The sequence below is a fragment of the Cucumis melo genome, chromosome 9, assembly GCF_025177605.1.
Source record: "Cucumis melo cultivar AY chromosome 9, USDA_Cmelo_AY_1.0, whole genome shotgun sequence".
Taxonomy (NCBI): Eukaryota; Viridiplantae; Streptophyta; class Magnoliopsida; order Cucurbitales; family Cucurbitaceae; genus Cucumis; species Cucumis melo.
Window position 1 is genome coordinate 585,569 of NC_066865.1, and position 19,521 is coordinate 605,089.

Here is a 19,521-nt window from a genome sequence, read left to right on the forward strand (position 1 = left end):
AGATAATTGCATATATGTTTAATTAAAAGCTGGTTATCAGACACAGGCAGTCACTCTAATCAAGTTATTCAGTTTTTTAGTACTTTCCTAACCATCTTTAAGAGTCTCAATCAACTAATTAATACTTAGATAGATAAAGTAGTTAAGTACATAATTTTGGTGATTCTATAAAGGCCTTGTGGATCTACAAAAGGTTTTTATATTTGATTGCAACATGATGGATGAGATACTTTGTATGGATAGTGAAGACTCAACAATTGCAGCTGAAGGCAATGCTGCAAGTTCCATAACAATTGCAAACTTCATAACATACATATATCTTGTTTATATTTGATTTTTTTATTCTGTTTCCTTTTTAAATTTACATTTAAATACAATTTTGGTTCTTCTACTTTGGATCATGTCATGGTCCCTAGGTTTTTGTGGGCCTAGTTCACATTTAGTCTTTATGTCTAAAACGTTGTGCATTTAGTTTGTTAGTTTTGAGTTTGGTTTCAACTAAGTCCATTTGTTTCAAATTGTTTAGTCTCTCGAAATTTGAATATTATTTTTATTTCAATTTGGTCCCTAAGATTCAAAACTCACTCTCCTAGCTTCAATTTTGCACTAAATACTCAATTCTTATTTTAAGGGAAAAAAACTTTAGGTGTTTTTTTTTCTTATTTAAAAAAGAAAATCTTCAACCATATACGGTTACATTGTAGGCTGCATGTCCTCAATTGAAGGATTTGAGAATAATTGGAGCACATAATTTGAAGATGTTATGGCATAAAAATGGGTTGGCTCCAAATTTCTTCAGCAAATTCCAACGGATAAGTAAGATACATTTTTCCTTCCAGTGCTGTGGAAGCACTTGTTTCTTTAAACACTTTGGTAGTTGAGCCTTGCTATTTTATTGATGGGATATTTGAAATGAAAGAGAAGTTCAAAGCAAAAAGGTGATGATGATGATGATGAAGAAGAAGAAGAAGAAGAAGAAGAAGCACAAGCAATTCCATTGGTAGAGGTAAATTTAAAGCATCTACCAAATTTGAAGTATGTGTGGAACAGAGATGTTAGCAAAGTTTTTGAAGTTTCCAAGGTTAAGAGATGCCATTGCTATAAATTGTCCTCAGCTTCAAACTCTTTTTCTAGCTTCCTTAATCAAACATGTTCAACAACTCCAAAATCTAGTCATTCTTGGGATTCATCAAATGTTTTCTGAAGCTGAAACATCAAATTCAATGTTTCAAGAGGTAATGAGTATTCTTTATCATTTTATATTTCTTGTTTTTTGACCTTTATTTTCCTCAAACTTTAATGTGTCAAATAGATCATGGAATTAACAGTTTCTCTTTTTGACAGATTTTATTCCCAAGCTTGTCTGGTTTGTCAATGGACACCAAGACAATGACAAGAAATTTTTGGCTTGCTCAATTTTCAAAACCAGAGTCATTTCCCAATCTCAGAAATCTCTCATTAATGGGTTCTTGTGGTGATGACATAACCACTTTGCCCCTAGAAATGACTCGAGTATCATACAACATCAAAGTTCTCAATGTAAGCTTTGCCTCTCAACTTGTACAAATCTTCTGAAATGAAGAGAAAACAAATCCTATTCAAAAATGTGCAAATTTGAAGAAATTAACATTATCTCATCTTTCCAACCTTACACGTGCGGAAGGACAACACTCAAATGACTATATTGTTCGATAATTTGGAACCCTTCCATGTGGAGGAATGTGGTAAAGTAAAGTGTATGGTTCCACCATCATCAACAATCACATTCTCAAACCTCAAGTATCTTTCAGTTGATCATTGTCATGAGTTGACAAATTTACTCCACTTCTCAATCGAAAAAGGTCTTGCGAAACTCGAGAAATTGAGCATATGTGATTGCCAAGGAATGACTTCAATAGTTGCAAAAGGAGAGGGACAAGAAGGAAATGAGGAAATTGTTTCCAGCAAATTGGTTAAGTTGAAAGTTGATGATTTGCCAGACTAGAGAGCTTCCACTTTGGGAAATGCACAATTAAGTTCCTATGCTTGAAAGAATTGATGATAAATAAATGTCCTGAATTGAAGCTGTTTTCCCATGCAATTATCAGTACACCTGAGTAGCAACATTTGAAGATAAGACAACACGACAAAGTTGTAACATCACTAAAACATGATCTAAATTTCATAATTCACAAAATTTGGTTGGAGGAAGACTGTATTAGGAGCATTAAATCCTTGTTCACACAAGAGGTATATACAATCCACTTGGTTCTTTTCTATATTAAAAATCCTTATTGTTCACTTTTCTTTTTTATTTTAAATTGACATACAACGATCATAATTATAGTAAAAAAATTGAACCATACAAGCTTAAATTATGGAAAAGAAAAATAATAATCATTATACATGTTATATTGATTCATTGATTTCAGATTATGTTTTGTGTTCTTTTCTTTGTTATTCAGAATGGAGAGGATTAGGCAGATTCTATAGTTCAATGATCGGATGTGCATGTTTCTATAGCCCAAAAGGTAATAATTAAGTCGCTGCTTAAATTAGAATTTATAAGCTTTTCGTTGTGCGGTTCAAAATTAAACATAGTAGTTTTCATAGATTTAAGCATGAATTAATACATGAGGATGACTATATTAGGAATTAATTTAAAGAAAAGTTCGCCTCCAAAAATTGAAAGCAAGAAGTGTTTTTCAAAAGAATCTTTCAAGAGCAATGAGACCACTGAGCTAGTTCACACTCAAACTAAGTTCTTTCAATAAAAATAATTATTTTGTATCGTTCGTTGACAATTTCAGCTGAAAACATTTTGTCAAGGAGAAATCATTAGTATTTGACGTGTTAAGAGATTTAAAACACTGGTTTAAAAAAAAGGGTTTATGACGTAAAAGCCTTGAGATCAGATCGAGAATAAGAATCTACTTCAAATGAATTCAAAGATTTTGCAGGAAAAAAAAAACGATATTGTCACCTAAAGCCAGTTCCATGGACTCCTCAACAAATTGACGCTGTTGAGAGGAAGAACCGAAGAAGGTGCATGTGGACACTAGATCTTTGACTTTAGTGTTCTTTAGCAATTATTTTTGTGTTTTTTCCTATCTTTTTTGGAAGTTAGATTGAAATCTATTTGTTTGTTTTTTTTTTTTCAATTTGATTCAAATATTTATTTACATGGAGGAACGATCAAGGAAGATGATATCATTTAGACTCCTGTAAAGATAGCTCGTTAAAATGGCACATGAGAAACATGGTCTATCCCTATCGTTTCTGTTATTTTGTTATTTGAGAAACGTAGTCCTCCGCTTTTGATGTATTTTTGTTGTGTGAGTTCAGAAGTTTTCTTCCCTTCTTCTCTACCTATATATTTGGGCTTATCATAGCGGATTTATTCATGAAAAAATCAATGGAATCACAAATGATTTCTCCTAGTTTTATAATTTTTCTCTTGTTATTTTTCTTTAACTTAGCAATTTCAAACGAATAATGCGTAAAAGCTTCATTTTGATACCTATGCACGCTTATCAGTCTCTTGCAATTTAAGTGAAGAAATTCTCAACACAATTAATTTCTGCCAATGACAAACAATACTAAACATAGGAGTTCATCTACTACAAGAGGAGAGTGATGAAAATTACCGTTAAACTAGATTCTAGCTTTAACAATATGTTGGGATATTTTGTTTCATATTCTCTCTTTCATATAATTTACAGGTTTTCCTATTATATTTGTTTCTGAATTGGTACTAATTGCAGGCTGGGGCTGAGGTAAACGAGATTGCACAGTTTATTCAAGGTAATCATTTTCCCTATTCTCCCTACGTCGGTTGTCTCAGGTAGTTGACAGTGGAATTCCATATCCATACAGATAACTAAAAAATTTCAGGTTTCTGCAGCTAAAATCTTGATTTTTTTTGGAGCTTTAAAATGTAACATATAGGGGAAAAAGGTCATAACAATAGTTCTGACAAGGCTATGTTTTGTATTTGGGATAAACTTTTCAACATGCATAGTAAATCTCACTTTTGTGGAGTGTTGTATGTGTAAAGTTTTCTACTTGGCTGCCAACTTATAAACGAGGTTTTTCATGGAGTTATATTCTAAATAACCAATACTTATTTCATTATCAGGTTTAATTAGCCTTATGTGTTGAGCTTGAGAGAGGGAGCTTTGTTCATACTAAAATAACTTGGGGGTCGTTTGGGCCCCAATAAAATGTTGGTTGATGTTCGGGCCACCAACTATTAAAACCACTCATTTCTACGGTAAATACTCATGTAATCCCCATTCAACTACAATCAACGGTCAACATTGTTTCAAAACCGTCTTTGCTACAATATTTACTATTTGGTATAGTTTTTACTCTCTTACATCCATCCTCTTTTTATTCTTTGCTACAGTGTTCACTACTTCCCACTCAAACTAAAATATTTTACACCTCAAATACATACTACTATAATCCGAACTAGAATAATCTGCACTCCAAACACAAACTATTATAACCTACTGACTATAATAACCAACTTAGTGCTCCAAATGTCCTCTTTAAGTCAAGACATTCATGAGATTCATGTTACTCAAAACCTGAATTCACGATGGATCCTATGCCATAGCATTAACCAAATTTGGTTTGCCTATTCAATTTTCCCCAACAGTCCACCATCTTCTCTTCCCTTGAAGAGACACAAATTAGATACCATTTCATCAAAGAGGCCTTGAAATGGCAAATTACAAGCTGAATATGGTTATGGCTATGGTAGGGGCTAGTGCCTCAATGATCAAAAGAACTTCCTCAAGTATGGTGGAGTTGGCGGTTTCTCTGGCATTGGCAATGGTGGACTCCCCTTCGGAAGTGTTGGTGGTATTGGCAAGGGAGGACTCGGATGGGTGGTGGCTTAGGTGGGCTTAGCAGTGACATCGGCAGATACCGTGGGGTTGGAATAGTGGCATTGGTGGCGGCGTTGAACGCTGATCAGCAGAATTGGCAGGACTGATGGTGGTAGTAGACTTGTTAAACTTCCTTGTAGTATTAAAAGTTGAGGAGGGTGGGTTTATAAACTTACAACTGTAAACTTCAAACGTAGTTTAATCTATCTATCCTGCAAACTTAAGTATCACTCAACTAATTAAGTTACTAATAAACTCTTTAATAGATCAAAAATTCAAATCAACACCCTCACCAATATGTAATTCTATGTTCTATTCTTGGTTTTTTGAAGAAAAATAGACCTGCCCACACTTGTCATCAGATCTCATTCACGAATGACTTAGAAAATTAGATTAACTAGAAATTGGGTGAATAAACGATACCCAAGGCACTCAGTCCTATGGGTTATAACTAACAGGGCCCCTGCCATGTGATAGTTAAAACAGTAAACAAAATTATGCAGCAAACAAGAGGGAGGGTACTAAACTATTGATACCTTCTGCCTGGCATGCCATGCAACGACATCCTTGTATGCCATATTTCCTCCAAAAATATCCAAAGCACTTCCCACGGTAACATCCACACGCCCCATGCCTGCATCTTTTATCCTTTCTAAGTCAGCCATCGTCGTGACCCCGCCTGCATATGTGACAGGAATCTGTCATTTTTAAAGAGCAAGATCAGTATTTTGGTGCAATACAAGGGACAGGAAATTGAGGAATGTGAAGGTAATATTAGCATCTTTTGTCTTTTGAGGAGACAGACAAACAAGGAAAGAAGTTTGAAGGAAATGTGAAGGAGTAGACAAACTAACCGATGAATACTTGCCGAGCAATGTCACTAGCTCTTCATCAATGCCAAGCCTATATTCATCAAACAACATATTTCAAGATATGTAAATTAATACAACCACAAAAACATAATATCAGCACTATGACCTACTTTTTCCCTTCAACATCCACACCGTGGACCAAAAACTCATCTGCATAGTCAGCCAGGAACGCCAGGACTTCTTCATCAAGAAATACATCGCTGAACTTCTGCCATCTATCTGTCACAATTGCATATTTACCTTCCTACATAAAAACTAAATGTTAATCGATACAAAAGTTCAAACAAATGTTAGTGAAGCCCCAAACTAACAAGGCAGTGTTAAATCTAAAATGGAGCAAGAAGGTGCTATAAATTTAAGAGATTTTTTGGTTCATGAGTTTAATAGGAATGGTATTAGAGGGATATTAGGAGTAGATTAGTAATTAGTCAAGTAGTTTGTTAGCAAAGTTGATTATAAATACAGTGAGTTGGGAAGGGAGGAGATGGGCAATATTTGGCAAGTGAATTAGGGTTGAGAGTTATCTCAAGATTGGAAGGGTCAAAGTACCTCGAACACTTGGTTTATCTTGTATCATCGTGATGTAACTCAAATGAGAGAGTTTTACCTATGTTTTTTAAGGTGCAAATACAAGAAGACAACTACTCTATTTATAGCAAAAGTAAACTAGTCCTGATCCTGATCCTAATCCTAATCCTAATCCTAATTAATAAGAGAAACTTAACCAAAGTAAACTAATCCTAATTAATAAAAGAAACATAATTCTAATCCTAACTAGTAAAAGAAACTAATTTTAATCCTAATAAACCAAAGAAACTAATCCTAATCCTAATAAATTAAGGATTTGACCATAATACCCAGTTCATACTAAATCACATCATTTTTTTTAAACAGAGACAAACTTCTTTATTAATGATAGAACTCAAAGTACAAGAGAATTATACAATGAGTGTAATAAAGAAGCCTAAAGAGCAAACCTGAAGGGATCAGGAGGCACACCCAGACATCTCAACTAGATTGACACCCCCTACTACATCACATTGTTATCTTTTATATTTCAATATATCTGGATTTTATCAGAGTTGTTGATGTAGCCTAAGTAGTATCCTAGGAGAAATCCTCTCAGAACCAAGATTGTGAATCTTTTATTAGATTGAGTCATATGTTTCTTACAAGAGAGAAATAATCCTATTTATAGAGTTCTATTACAAGTGGAGTAAAAAGGAAATTAACTTGGAATATGCCTAATTACCCAATTAACCCCTATTCTTACATCATTCTATCCCTCAAAAAAGAAAACTTGTCCTCAAGTTTTAAAAAGCAAAAATGTTATGAAGCAAACGATGAATGAAATAAACTTGTTCAATAAGAGTATGACCAGACCAACCTCCTACATTTTGAACAAAAATATTATGATCAAAGGAATAAATTCAAGACAAAACATCCAATATTGCCACCAAAAGATGAACCTCTCCATCGGCAGTAAACCCAAAAAAGATGTTTCCTTCAAGCTCATTCAAAACCGTATTCAAAGGAACAATCACAAAAAATTAGCTTCCAAACAGGACCCTTCAAGAATCACATTTTCTTCAAGTTTTTTTTTGACATTATGGTAATTGATTTCCAACACATTGGTGTGTCATTCTTGGTCAATTCTTTGATTTCCACCTCGACGTTTAGAGTTTTGATGTTCAATACCACTTTTCTATTTTCTTTGTTGGATTTTTCTTTTTCACTTGAGACTACTTCCAAATTAACATTTTCAATTTCTTTTTGATCTTCTACTTCAAACGAGTGAATTTTTCCCATCACCTTTGTCAACTACCGGAGGTCTCATTTAGATTTTCTCTTAATTTATCTTCAAAATTTTCTATTTGAAAGGTTTCTAACTAAGGTTCCTTTGTTTATTTTTTAGTATACAAAGCCGATTCTTGCTTGAACTCTTCAATATGTTGAGTCATTTTCTCTGATGAATGTTGGATTTCTTTGTTCTTTTCTTTATTTTCTTCAATGCTATGGGATCAAAGTCGTCATTTTGTTGGATTCTTGAATATGTTTTAATCTCATAGTGAGTATAGGATATCCATTGATTTTCTTGAATCAACCTTTCTTGATCGTGTTTCATAACCAAAAGAGTAATCTTGAGTCTCAAACATTCTTCTTGGGTAGTGAAAATTCATTCTTGATGATTTTTTATTTCATCCAACTCCAAATCTTTACGTTGATTTCTTGAAAAATGGGTTTTATTACATCGTTGGGCCGTTTTCCAATATTGTTGCCTTCTTTCTTTGTTCCAAACTACCTTAGAAATGTCGTCGGAGTCACAAGAATCACTAGAATCAAATTTCTAATGTGGACAATGATAGGTTCTTTGAGCAATTCGAACATGGGCAAAATTAACATGTTTTTGGAATTGCTCACAAAAGCATGCTAATTTTGCCCATGTTCGAATTTGGAAATTTGGAAATTCCTGTTTCTCTCCAATTCATGAAAAGTGGCCTGAAGTTAGTTGGCACTTGGCAGTGATTGTGAGCACAAATAAGAAGTTGGTCCAAAATGAAGAATATTTCATGGACTACAAGAGAACTTGAAGATCAGTCAAGCATTTGGCTCTTAAACAACTCTTTAAGAATACAAACCAGGATTTGGAGTTAATATAAGAAACAAAGAGAGATTCCTTTGACATTGAGTTTATCAAAGCATTATGGAAAATCTTGGCTGAAACTTGAAGAATTGGCAGTGTTCAAAATTGGAAATGGTTATACAACAGCCTTTTGGACTGATCCATGGATAGATAAAACTCACTTGAGCTCTTGGTTTCCCGGCTTTACAAAGTGGCCACCAATCCCAATGGTTCTGTTTCTGATCATTGGGATTCCTCCACCTCTTCATGGTCTATAGTCTTTCGGAGATTGATAAAAAAAGGAAGAAATCAATGACTTTCAGAACTTTATGGGCTGAATTGCACAAAAAATACCTCAGATATCCCGGATAAAAGATTTTGGTCATTGGAAGCTAGTGGAGTATTCTCGGTCAAATCACTTGTTAATCACCTTTCCTTGGCATCTCCCATTGGAAACCAATTGGAAAATGGCCTTTGGAAATCCAAAATCCCCCAGAGGGTGAATATCACGGTCTGGATCATGTTATTTTGAATTTAAACAATACTTCAGTTGTGCAAAGGAAGCTTCCACCCCACTGCCTCTCCTCATTTTTGTCCTCTTTGTTTGGCAGCACATGAAAGACTTGCAGCATTTAATTTCTTATTGTTGTTGTGCTAAAAAGCGCTTGTTCTGTTTTTCTTTTTTTTTTATTTGTTTAACTTAGTTTGGATATTCAGAGCGACTTTAGTGACAATGCTTTGCAGATTTTGGTTGGACTTGCTTGGCTAAAAGTGCCATCCTGATGCTCTCTCTCAAGATCCATCGAAGCTTACTCTATACAAAATCTAAACATAGGATACTAAAGAGATGTCAACCTAGTTGACCTGAGATGCCTAATTGTACCTACCGATCCTTAGATCTCTCTTTTCATTATGGCTTGTAAATTGCACATTAGTCTTATTTCATTATCTTAATGAAAAAGCTTGTTTTCCGTTTAAAAAAAAATCAGCAACAATAGCATAAAAAGTACCTTTTTTCTACAACTAAGATCCAGCACAAGCCTCTGTTTCCCAACAATGCGAACAAGATCTTTAAGCCTTGTAAGATCCATTTGTCCATTGTTGAACACATACTGTGATAGAACCAAGAAAAATACAACATCAAAGCCATTGTGGGCAATTCCAAAACAGTTCACTTAAGATCAATTAACCTTTTTAATGAAATCTTAAGTATATTTGATATTCTTGTACTACAATAGCTCAAAAAGTTTCGTGTTGCAAAATTCATAATCGTGTTATACTGCCCTCCATTTCAGCCAATACATTGACCAATATCATAAATAGATAAAAGAAAAAAGCTTACTGAAGTAACAATGACATGGCTAGCTCCTTCTTCAATATAGCTAGAAGCATTTTCTGGATTTATCCCACCCCCAACTTGTAAGCCACCTATACGTTTCATCACCTTTTGCATTAGATTAAGCTGAGGTACACTCTATAAGGGGCCATTTGGGGGAAGGGTTGGGTTATGGAGGGTTAGTGTTGTGATAAAACTAGGTTTTAGTGTTATGATAAACCTAGTTTTATTATAACATGTGTATGGGGGAAGAGTTTAAAAAGATAGTTTTATGATAAAGATGTGTTTGGGGGAAGGGTTTAAAAAGGTAGTTTTATGAGAGAGTTGAAGAGATTGAGTTATGAGGAGTTCAAAAATGTTTAAGAAGAAGGAGAGAGAGAGAAGAGGGGTTATGATAACCCTTCCCCCAAACAAGGGTTGGGTTACCATAACCCAACTCCACGTTGATAATCCTTGGACCAAACGGCCCCTAAGTTTTTAAATCTTTCAGAACCATAGAGTATGAGCACAGGAATAACCTCAAAAACTATCACAACTATAAGAAATCAAGGAAATTACCAATATCCAGAAGAAGACCAAAAACAAATGCTGATGTTCACTCGATGCCAAGTTGAACACATTTATAAATATGCAAAAGTAGATACAACATCTAACATCACACTAGAAATAAATAGAACTAACATTGACCACCCAAGAGGAACTATATCATCAATATAATTGTATCAAGCATGATAAGGTAAAATAATAATAATAATAAAATAAAAAAGGACCAAACCAGGATAGGCATGCAATGCTTCAAGGGCAGCAACTACGCTCAAAGGATCTGCTCCAAGCATGATGGCATGACCACCGGCAAGCCCATCTTGTTTGTACAAGTTTGCATAGTCTGCAGCCGATTTATCCGTCTCAAAATTGGTGAGAAGAGTTGATCCATCCTGCTCTGAATCTCGAAGAGTTGATCCAACAATTTGTTTCACTTTCCCCTAATATTCATTGTTGACCCAATGAATATTAAACAGTGCTGATAACTTCTCCACATTTCCAAATATATTGGCAATCAAATAAAATATGTTGACAATCTTCATTATTCTTTTTCCGAAAAGGATAGGGAAGTTTTCATTAGAATAATGAAAAGAGACTAATGTTTAAAAAACAAAGAAAGAAAAGCAAAAAATACAAATACATAGAAATAAACAACTAGACGACAAAGACAGAGGTTTTCCTAAATAACCATAAATCATGGATGAGAAAGTCAAACAAAAACCTAATGAGAGAACACCAAATGGAAGAATTAATCCATGTGACAAGAAAACTCTCTCTAACTCTTGAACTGATTTCATCAAAGGAAGACTTTTACTTTGGCTTAGGCACTTCCAACCTCAAACAAGAGAGGAAAGAGATATCAAACGAAGCTTCCGGCTGAATCTCTTGAACAACTTTCATTTCTGAAATAGACTTTCAAGATCTGCACCAAATTGATCAGATCAAACTTCCTCGCAAATTATCTTGAAATCATATCTATCCTCATAAAAATCCGAGCATCCTTCTATAATAATTAGTAGAGATGAAGATCCCATCTTTCGTGTGCTAGAGGCATTCTGGCTTCTTTCATGGTGAGGCATCCTTTTCATTGCTTTAGAAAGGAGCTTTCGTTGGCCACTTTGCATGCCTACTTCTAAACTTTATGGGGAAAACGCAACAAACGTCTCTTTAGAGACACTTTTCTGATTTTGTTCTATTATGAATTTCGTTCCCTCTACTGCTTTTTATTGGTGCAAAAATAAGCATCCTTTTAAGTACTTTAGTCTGTCTTAGTTTCCCATTGAAAATATTTTCTGTAGTCACCTATAGGTGCTTTATGTTCCTCATTATTTCATTTGTTTAATGAAATGTTCTTCACTAAAAAAAGAAGAAAAATAACTTTCTCAAAGTTGAGGAATGTAGCCAAACAAAAGATCAAATACCTGGTGTATATCAATACAAGGGCGGAAACTAACTGCACAAACAGTCATTCTTGAGGATCCTGCCCAGGATAAAAACAAGTTAAAATTTTTACAAGATACAATAATGCACAATACATCAGTGGCAGATCCACGATTTTATGTAGGGAGGGCACAAATTCATATCAATGTAATTTTAGATGTGCCGATATAATATTCAAATCATAGAATGTCATCAAAGTAAGAATAACTCAAGTGACATACAAACATGTTAGCAACCAATACGTTTGTTATTCAAATACCCCCACCTCCTACTGTATTAAAAAAACATTATATGATATTAATTTGTTTAATATGAAGACAAAAAAGCGACTTTATATATTCATAAATTTAAATTAAAAAGAGAATATATTGAATTATAAAAAAACAAGCATAATAAAGAATACGAAACTTGAAAAATAGGCATTAAAATCTCTTTTTTGACAATTTACCAAAACTTCAAAAATATTTTTTAACTATCTCTATTTCGTATCAAAAGCCCGTTCCATATTTTTTAAGTTAAAATACCATTTTCGTCTTTGTACTTTGATACTTGGTCTATTTTAGCCCACATGCTTTCAAATGTTAAAACATAAATCTAACAAGTTTAATAGTTTTGAAATTAGTCTCTATTGTTACTTTATGTCAATGGGGGGTTGGGGGCACGCACAATGATTCCAAGCTTACTGGAAGATAGTGAAGTCGTCACTCCAATGATTCCAAGCTTCATAGCTCCAAAATTCGATGAGCTCGAAGCTCCGGAAAATGCACATAGACTGGAACTTTTTGTAGAACAAAAGCTTTGGAACATCATTTCAAACTAATAAAACTGATTTCTCGACTTACAAGCTGTAAAGGGCAATATCATTCCATCAAAAATAGATTGAAATATCGTTCAACAAGAAATGAAGTTGAGGAGATATACAGTGTGAAAAGTGAAAAAAAAGCAAACAGAGACCTGAAAAAAGAAAGGAACCTAAATTTACAGAAACCTCAAAGTCAGCATAAAACATTACATATAACTAATATTTTCACCAAACACTTACTACCAAATATAACTCTTGAACTCAGGTATTCTTCCAAAAAATCTAACAGAAGTAACCACTACAAGAAAACTTCTGAAACGAAATAACTCTCGCATAATTGTTACCTCCTCCAAATAACATTGATCAACTATGTTTGAGAAGGCTTAAAGATAAGTTTAATACTTTAAACTCACCCAAAAAAAGACATGAACCTTGCTGGAAGCTGCTTGAATGGATCCGAAAAGTGTTCAAACAAGTGTGAACTAGCCCAAGTCCATTGACAAAAACGTCAAAATAATAGGAACAGTGATAAAATTGACCATTGATAATATTGCTACTCCTACAATAGTGCCATTTGAGAATTGTCTTATGAATGAAGCTATATCTAAGACCATTGAAGTGAATACATCAGTTGTTTACCCATCGGTTGAAGTAAACACCAACTCCAGTAATGAAGCGAATGTTGAGACTACAACTAACACGTCTTCTCCTCAAAAGCAAAGAATGGAATTTTCAAGCCTAAAGTATTTTGGTTAGACTACAAAGAAGGTGAACCGCCAAATGCTAAAGAAGCATTGAAACATGATCACTGGAGAGCTGCTATGAAGGAAGAAGATGAGCTTTAATCAAAAATGAAACTTTTGAATCTTATACCTTGACCTACAGATAGTAAGATGGTAGGCTACAAATGGGTATACAAAATACAGATGGTTCTACTTTGAGGTAGAAGGCTCGTTTAGTAGCCAAAGACTTTCATCAAACAGTTGATATGGATTATACTGAAACCTTAAGCGCTATTGTGAAATTTTTAACCATAAAAGTACTTTTTACATTTGCTTTATACAACGGATGGAAGTTGAGGCAAGTAAACATCAATAACACATTCCTTCATGGTTTATTACCAGAAATAGTGTATATGGAACACCCAACTTCTTTTTATGAAATAGACAACTTTCGTTGAGAAAGAATGAAAGAATACAAGGGGCATACAAAAAATGAGCCCACCAAAAATAAAAATAAACTCCGGACGGTTCAAAGAATATTGACATTCGTCAAGATCAATTGTACGGGGGCTTTCACTGTCTTTTCTTGTTTCAAACTGCTCCTTCTAAACCTACTTAAACATAAAGAAGAAAGAAGAATCACTTCGCGCTCTTCTGATTTTAAGCCAATTTGCCTAAAGATCTCATACGAGAACTGGTGACAATTATAGATCTCCTCGATCTTTCTACTAAGCTATGAATCCTGCAATTATTCCAGATGCTCGCCACAACTGAAAAAACCCAGAGGTTATTTGTATTCCTCGAAAAACCCCGCCTACATCGCCTTTCAATATTTCATGGCCCACTATTGGCCAAACCACTTGGACACTAGGGCCAATGTGAGTAGGTCAAGCAAGACCTTATAAAGAGTGAAAAGGGCCTGTCAAGTCTTTCTTTTATAGAGCTCTAGTCTTATAAGGAAATCGAAGATGATCGACTATGGGTTGAAAAATGGAGTCCATACTAAGACTTAAAGGGAAGAAAACTAGGCTTGGGAGAACATATGCAATGAGTTCAACAATCAAGATAGTTACAACATCGAGATCGATGTAACCAAGTGTGACTTAGAAAGCACCTACCAACAAAACCGAAGCCCAAAGAGAAACTGTCAAATATGTTTGTAAGCTGAATAAAGCTATGGCCTTAAACGAACACCACGGGCTTGGTTTATAAAACTTAGCTCATTTCTTTTCTCTTTGCGATTTTCTTGTTCAAAGGTTGATCCTTCATTGTCATGTAGGTTCACCAAAACAGAAGCAGGCTATAAGTTGATCGATGTTGATGATATTGTAATAATTGGCAGCTCAAAAATACACTCAGAAAATTATAAACTTGCTAATGGAAAGTTCTCTCCAAAGGATTTTGGAAGTTTGACTTATTATCAGGGCATTGAAGTATCCTATTCTACGATTGGAGGTTTATTTTTGCCACAAAGGAAAATCACTATTGATCTTCTTCACAGAGATCAAATATTTGAAGCTAACGGTATTTCAACCCCAACTACGAGCTCTCTTACAGTATTAGCTACTCAAGGTGACAAAAGATCCCTTTCTATATAGAACTATTGTAGAAGCCCTCAAATGCATTACTTTGGGAAGACCTGAAATTTCTTTCTGTGTGAATAAAGCATGCTCCAACAACTCTCCATTGGCAATATGTTAAAGAGGATACTAAGATATCTAAAGGAACACTAGGCTCTAGACTATACTTGTAGAGACCAACTAGTCTCAACATCGTTGGTTTTACAAATGTTGATTAGGCATCAAATCCAGGTATTTGTATTTGGTTGGAAATAATCTAGTTGTGTAGAGATCTAGAAAACAATCCATTATCTCAAGATCAAGCACACAAGCCGAATATAGAGCCTTCGCTCTTGGAGCGGCAAAAAACTTATGGTTGAAATCTTTGTGAATCAAGCTCCAATAATCTGGTATGATAACCTTAACGATAAGCAAATAATTGGCATTGATTAGCTTAAACATAGAACTTGTAATTTTTAAGCTAAGCTTTCCAATAAAGAGTTGCGACGGGTGGAACTTCAAAAGTTATTTGGACCCCAAAAGTCATAATGAATCTAGAAATTTAGATTCATTAAATTATTTACTTATGTAATGTTGTGTTTTCATTAATTATAGTAGTTGAAATGGCATAAAATTAAATGTTGTGTACTTTCATTTAAAACATTTTTAATTAGTATATTTTTTTAATAAGAAACAGATATATTCAAATAAATAGCCTAAGGCCAAGGGACAAGAGGGTCATCCCTAAGAGAAACTAAAGAATAAGGGCCTTCCAATTTTTGAAGATCATAGCCTTTTCTATAATTTTCAAAAATTGAAAGGCCCTTAATCTTTAGTTTCTCTTGGGGAGGGCCCTCTTGTCCCTTGGCCTTAGGCTATTTATTTGAATATATCTGTTTCTTATTAAAAAAATATACTAATTAAAAATGTTAAATGAAAGGACACAACATTTAATTTTATGCCCTTTCAACTACTATAATTAATGAAAACACAACATTAAATAAGTAAATAATTCAGTAAAGATGTGAATGAATCTGAATTTCTAGATACATTATGACTTTTGGGGTCCAAATAACTTTTGAAGTTCCAAGCGTCGCAACTCTTTAAGATTATTGGGAAGCTTAACTTGAAAATTACTCGTTCTATGCTTAAGCTAATCAATGCCAATTATTTGCTTATTGCTAAGGTATCATACCAGATTATTGGAGCTTGATTCACAAAAATTTCAAACAAAGATTTCAACCATAAGATTTTTGCAGCTCCATGAGCGAAGGCTCTATATTTGGCTTGTGTGCTTGATCTTGAGATAATTGATTGTTTTCTAGATCTCCACACAACTAGATTATTTCCAACCAAATACAAATACCTGGATTCGATGCCTAATCAACATTTGTAAAACCAACAATGTTGAGACTAGTGGGTCTCTACAAGTATAGTCTAGAGTCTAGTGTTCCTTTAGATACCTTAGTATCCTATTTAACATATTGCCAATGGAGAGTTGTTGGAGCATGCATAAACTGACATGCTTTATTCACACACAAAGAAATTTCAGGTCTTCTCAAAGTAATGCATTTGAGGGCTTCTACAATAGTTCTATATAGAAAGGGATCTTTTATCACCTTGAGTAGCTAATACTGTAAGAGAACTCAGTAGTTGGGGTTGAAATACCGTTAGCTTCAAACATTTGATCTCTGTCAAGAAGATCAATAGTGATTTTCCTTTGTGGCAAAAATAAACCACCACTTGTAGAGTATAACTTGCCACTAAGAGTTGTCTTCTTATAACTTGCCATTATGTATAAAGGTTTGGCTTCTTATAACTTGCTACTAAGAGTTGTCTCGAATTGCATATGCAACCAGTAAAGATGCACTTCTAAAACCTATAAAACTCTTCAAATGTATCAATATCTCTTTAGAACATGATAGAATTGACTTGAACATAAAATAGTCACAAGAATAATCAAGGAGAGCATAACTTGCCTAGGGACTCATTATCTCTTGTATGTGTGTGTGTAAAGCACTCTTTCTCAAATGTGTGTACATATGTATATATTAAAACAAAAAATATGATTCTCATTATGGTGATTAAATCTCTTATTACAATATTCTTTACCGAAGGCTATGTTAAGATTTTCCACCTGAAACTCAATAAAACCATACAAAGAAAGAAACAGAGGCAGCACTCTATGCAAATATATTGATATTCAAAGATAATGTTCACAAATAGGCCAAGAGTAACTAAGGTACTTTATTCAAAAAGAGCAAAAGTAGAGCATAACCACTTGCCATTCCAATTTCATAATATAGTAACTAGGAAGCAACAAGGTTACCAAGCAACTCAATTACAGACTAGGATTTATGACTTCGTGCAATCAAGAATCCGACTCCAATGAGATACTTTCAAATAAAGGTCTAAAAAGTCAAATGGTCCTACTCCTACTATTATCATAACATACACTAGAATGAATCTAAACTACTTCCTTGATAGCAAATAGTAAACAAACTCAAATGAACAAATTCTCCTAATAACCAACAAGCAAAGATCAAAAGTAAGGAGAAGAAGAGGATAACAGTAAGTCGTTAAAAAAGCGTAACTAACTAGTTGACGAAACATCCGGATTAAATACTCATGCTTGACTCAAGTCTCTAAACATCAAAACCTGCCGACAACTAAAACATTAATATACCACCAAAGGAAGTTTACTTAAAGGTACTTTATTCAAAAAGAGCAGAAATAGAACGTAACCACTTGCCATTCTAGAAAAGTAAATGGTCCGACTCCTACTATTATCATAAACATCCACTAGAATGAATATAAACTACTTCCTTGATAGGAAATAACAAACAAACTCAAATGAACAAATCATGCAGCAATAATGATCAGCAAACAGATGGAAGCAACATGGCCTGTTGCAACATCTAGATTAAAGAAATTGGCTTCAACGACAACAACTAAATATTTAAAAAAAATAGACTCCCAAATAAATATTTGATAAAAGAAAACAGCCCTTTAACTGAAACAATATATATATATATATTAAAAAAGAGTTATTGAGGATGAGAAGAGAAGAAAATTGTGTGGCTCTCGTAACTGTCTCATGAAGAAACTGAGTCCCTATTCCAATCCCAATCCCAATTATGTGATTCTGTCTTTACCATGAAACTCATAAATAAGTGGTACAAGAAGTGATTTGTATTCAATTTCGGTTCTGAGTACCTTAGATCTTGTGTTTAAACCTTTGCAAAGTTATTTCTATTTCAGAATAAAAGATAAGAAGAGTGTTAGCCAGAAATCAATGGTTTAAAAGAACCAACCATCATTTCATCCCATGTTGTATTTTTTGTTTTTTTTTCTTTTAATTGACAATGATTTGTGAGATTATACTATTTGTTCACAGGTGCTAAAGTTGAAGTAGAATGCAGAGATAAAAAATCCCCAATGCCAGTTTCAAATAGCAAGTTAAAACCAACAAAAATAGGAAATTCAAAGTTGTTTTGCCATTCTCAATTGCTAAACATATCAAAAAAAAATTGAAAGATGTTCTGTTAAATAGATCAAATCCAGTGAACCCTTCTGCTCGGTGGCCTCCTCTGCATCTTTAATCTAGATACTTAAAGAAACCCAGCCTTTTCCCCTCTCATTGTTCAGATTCGATTTGATATGCCAACAACTATTGATAATTTTTTTATTTTAATACATATATACATATAGAAACCACAAGCAATCCAATTATTGTGTTTAAGATTAGTGAGAAAAAAAAGAAAGTAACAGGAGAGGTTATTTATAAAAGCCTAAACCCCAAACTTGTGTCCACAGCATGATTTAGACTCGCAAACAACACTTTCATTGGGGTATTAAGCTAAAGAAAGAATGAAATGGAGAACGTTACTTGTCGGGAGAGACGTCGTCGTCGTCGTCGTCGTCGTCGAGAACCGCCGTCGGCTGGGTCGACTTTCGTTCGGCCCCTTTCGCTTGAGCTTCCCCTTTTTTTCCCTCTTTTTCTTTCTTTCTTTTGGCGGGGTTTTCCCCCCATTTTTTTCCTTTTAACAGCCCATTGTAAAAGCCCATATTGTTGTAGTGAACACACCAAACAACACTTGTATATAAAAAGTAATTTTTAAAACTATTTCTCAACTTAAAAGATTAAAATGTTGGAAAAAATTTATTGAACGAATAAAAATAATTCAAATTTAAATTCTATGATTACTTTTATTCCTCGAATATAATTTGGTAAAAAACTTAATATTTTCTAATAATTAAATTTAAGATTAAAATGGTAATTTGTTTCAATTTAAAGTCAGTAGTCTTTTTTTTTTAAGAGAAACTTATGAAGAGAGAACGTCAGTAAATTATAGTTAAAACTCCGATCTTTTTTAAACTAGTTAAAGTGCCAAACGTGTGTGAAATTATATTTCAAACCCTAATAAAATCAAACCTGTCAAATTAATAAAGATTAAATCAAATAAAAGTTATAATTTTAGCTAAATATCTACTAAAAAAACAAAACTCAAGATTCAAAGGTCTCTACTTCATTCCCAAGGTTTCTAAGTTTGTATTGGAAACATAGTTTTCTTAAATTCAAACAACTCAAATCTACTTTCTTAAATTTAGGATTGTAACCATTTCAAACTTGCAAACTAAAAGGAGGCCACGAGGGTATGGTATGTGGGTGGTTGCACACAAAAAAGATATAAAGACTTTAGACTTTGGAGTTTTGGGCCTTAGTTTTGATTCCTTGAAAACTAAGCTA

General features: G+C 33.9%; 1 protein-coding gene across 5 annotated transcripts; it reads right to left on the bottom strand.

Moving 5' to 3' along the window:
- Window positions 1–1,434: 1,434 nt before the first annotated feature.
- LOC103498684 (1-(5-phosphoribosyl)-5-[(5-phosphoribosylamino)methylideneamino] imidazole-4-carboxamide isomerase, chloroplastic) lies at window positions 1,435–18,818 on the bottom strand. 5 transcript variants are annotated; one of them, XM_051090109.1, is made up of 11 exons: window positions 18,661–18,771; window positions 17,370–17,430; window positions 12,372–12,533; window positions 11,670–11,728; window positions 10,481–10,688; window positions 9,712–9,797; window positions 9,380–9,481; window positions 5,857–5,990; window positions 5,729–5,777; window positions 5,411–5,572; window positions 1,435–2,092 (listed from the first exon to the last, which is right to left on the bottom strand). In XM_051090109.1, the coding sequence occupies exons 3-11, from the start codon at window positions 12,496–12,498 to the stop codon at window positions 2,084–2,086; spliced, it is 936 nt and encodes a 311-aa protein (XP_050946066.1). In that variant the 5' UTR covers window positions 12,499–12,533; window positions 17,370–17,430; window positions 18,661–18,771; the 3' UTR covers window positions 1,435–2,083. The 5 variants fall into 5 exon arrangements, 4 of the variants coding, with proteins under 4 accessions (XP_050946066.1, XP_008459605.1, XP_008459606.1 ...); XR_007823652.1 differs by lacking the exon at window positions 17,370–17,430 and having other exon boundaries at window positions 5,411–5,553; window positions 18,661–18,818; XM_008461383.3 differs by lacking the exon at window positions 17,370–17,430 and having other exon boundaries at window positions 18,661–18,817.
- Between the last annotated feature and the right edge of the window lie 703 nt (window positions 18,819–19,521).

Excerpts from the sequence above, each read along its gene's own strand:
- LOC103498684 (XM_008461383.3), bottom strand. The coding sequence starts at position 12,498 with ATGATGTTCCAAAGCTTTTGTTCTACAAAAAGTTCCAGTCTATGTGCA. Across the intron at positions 9,798-10,480 it reads AGCATTGCATGCCTATCCTG|GTGGCTTACAAGTTGGGGGT; the intron begins GTTTGGTCCTTT and ends TGAAACGTATAG. Across the intron at positions 5,991-9,379 it reads ATCTTAGTTGTAGAAAAAAG|GAAGGTAAATATGCAATTGT; the intron begins GTACTTTTTATG and ends GTTTTTATGTAG.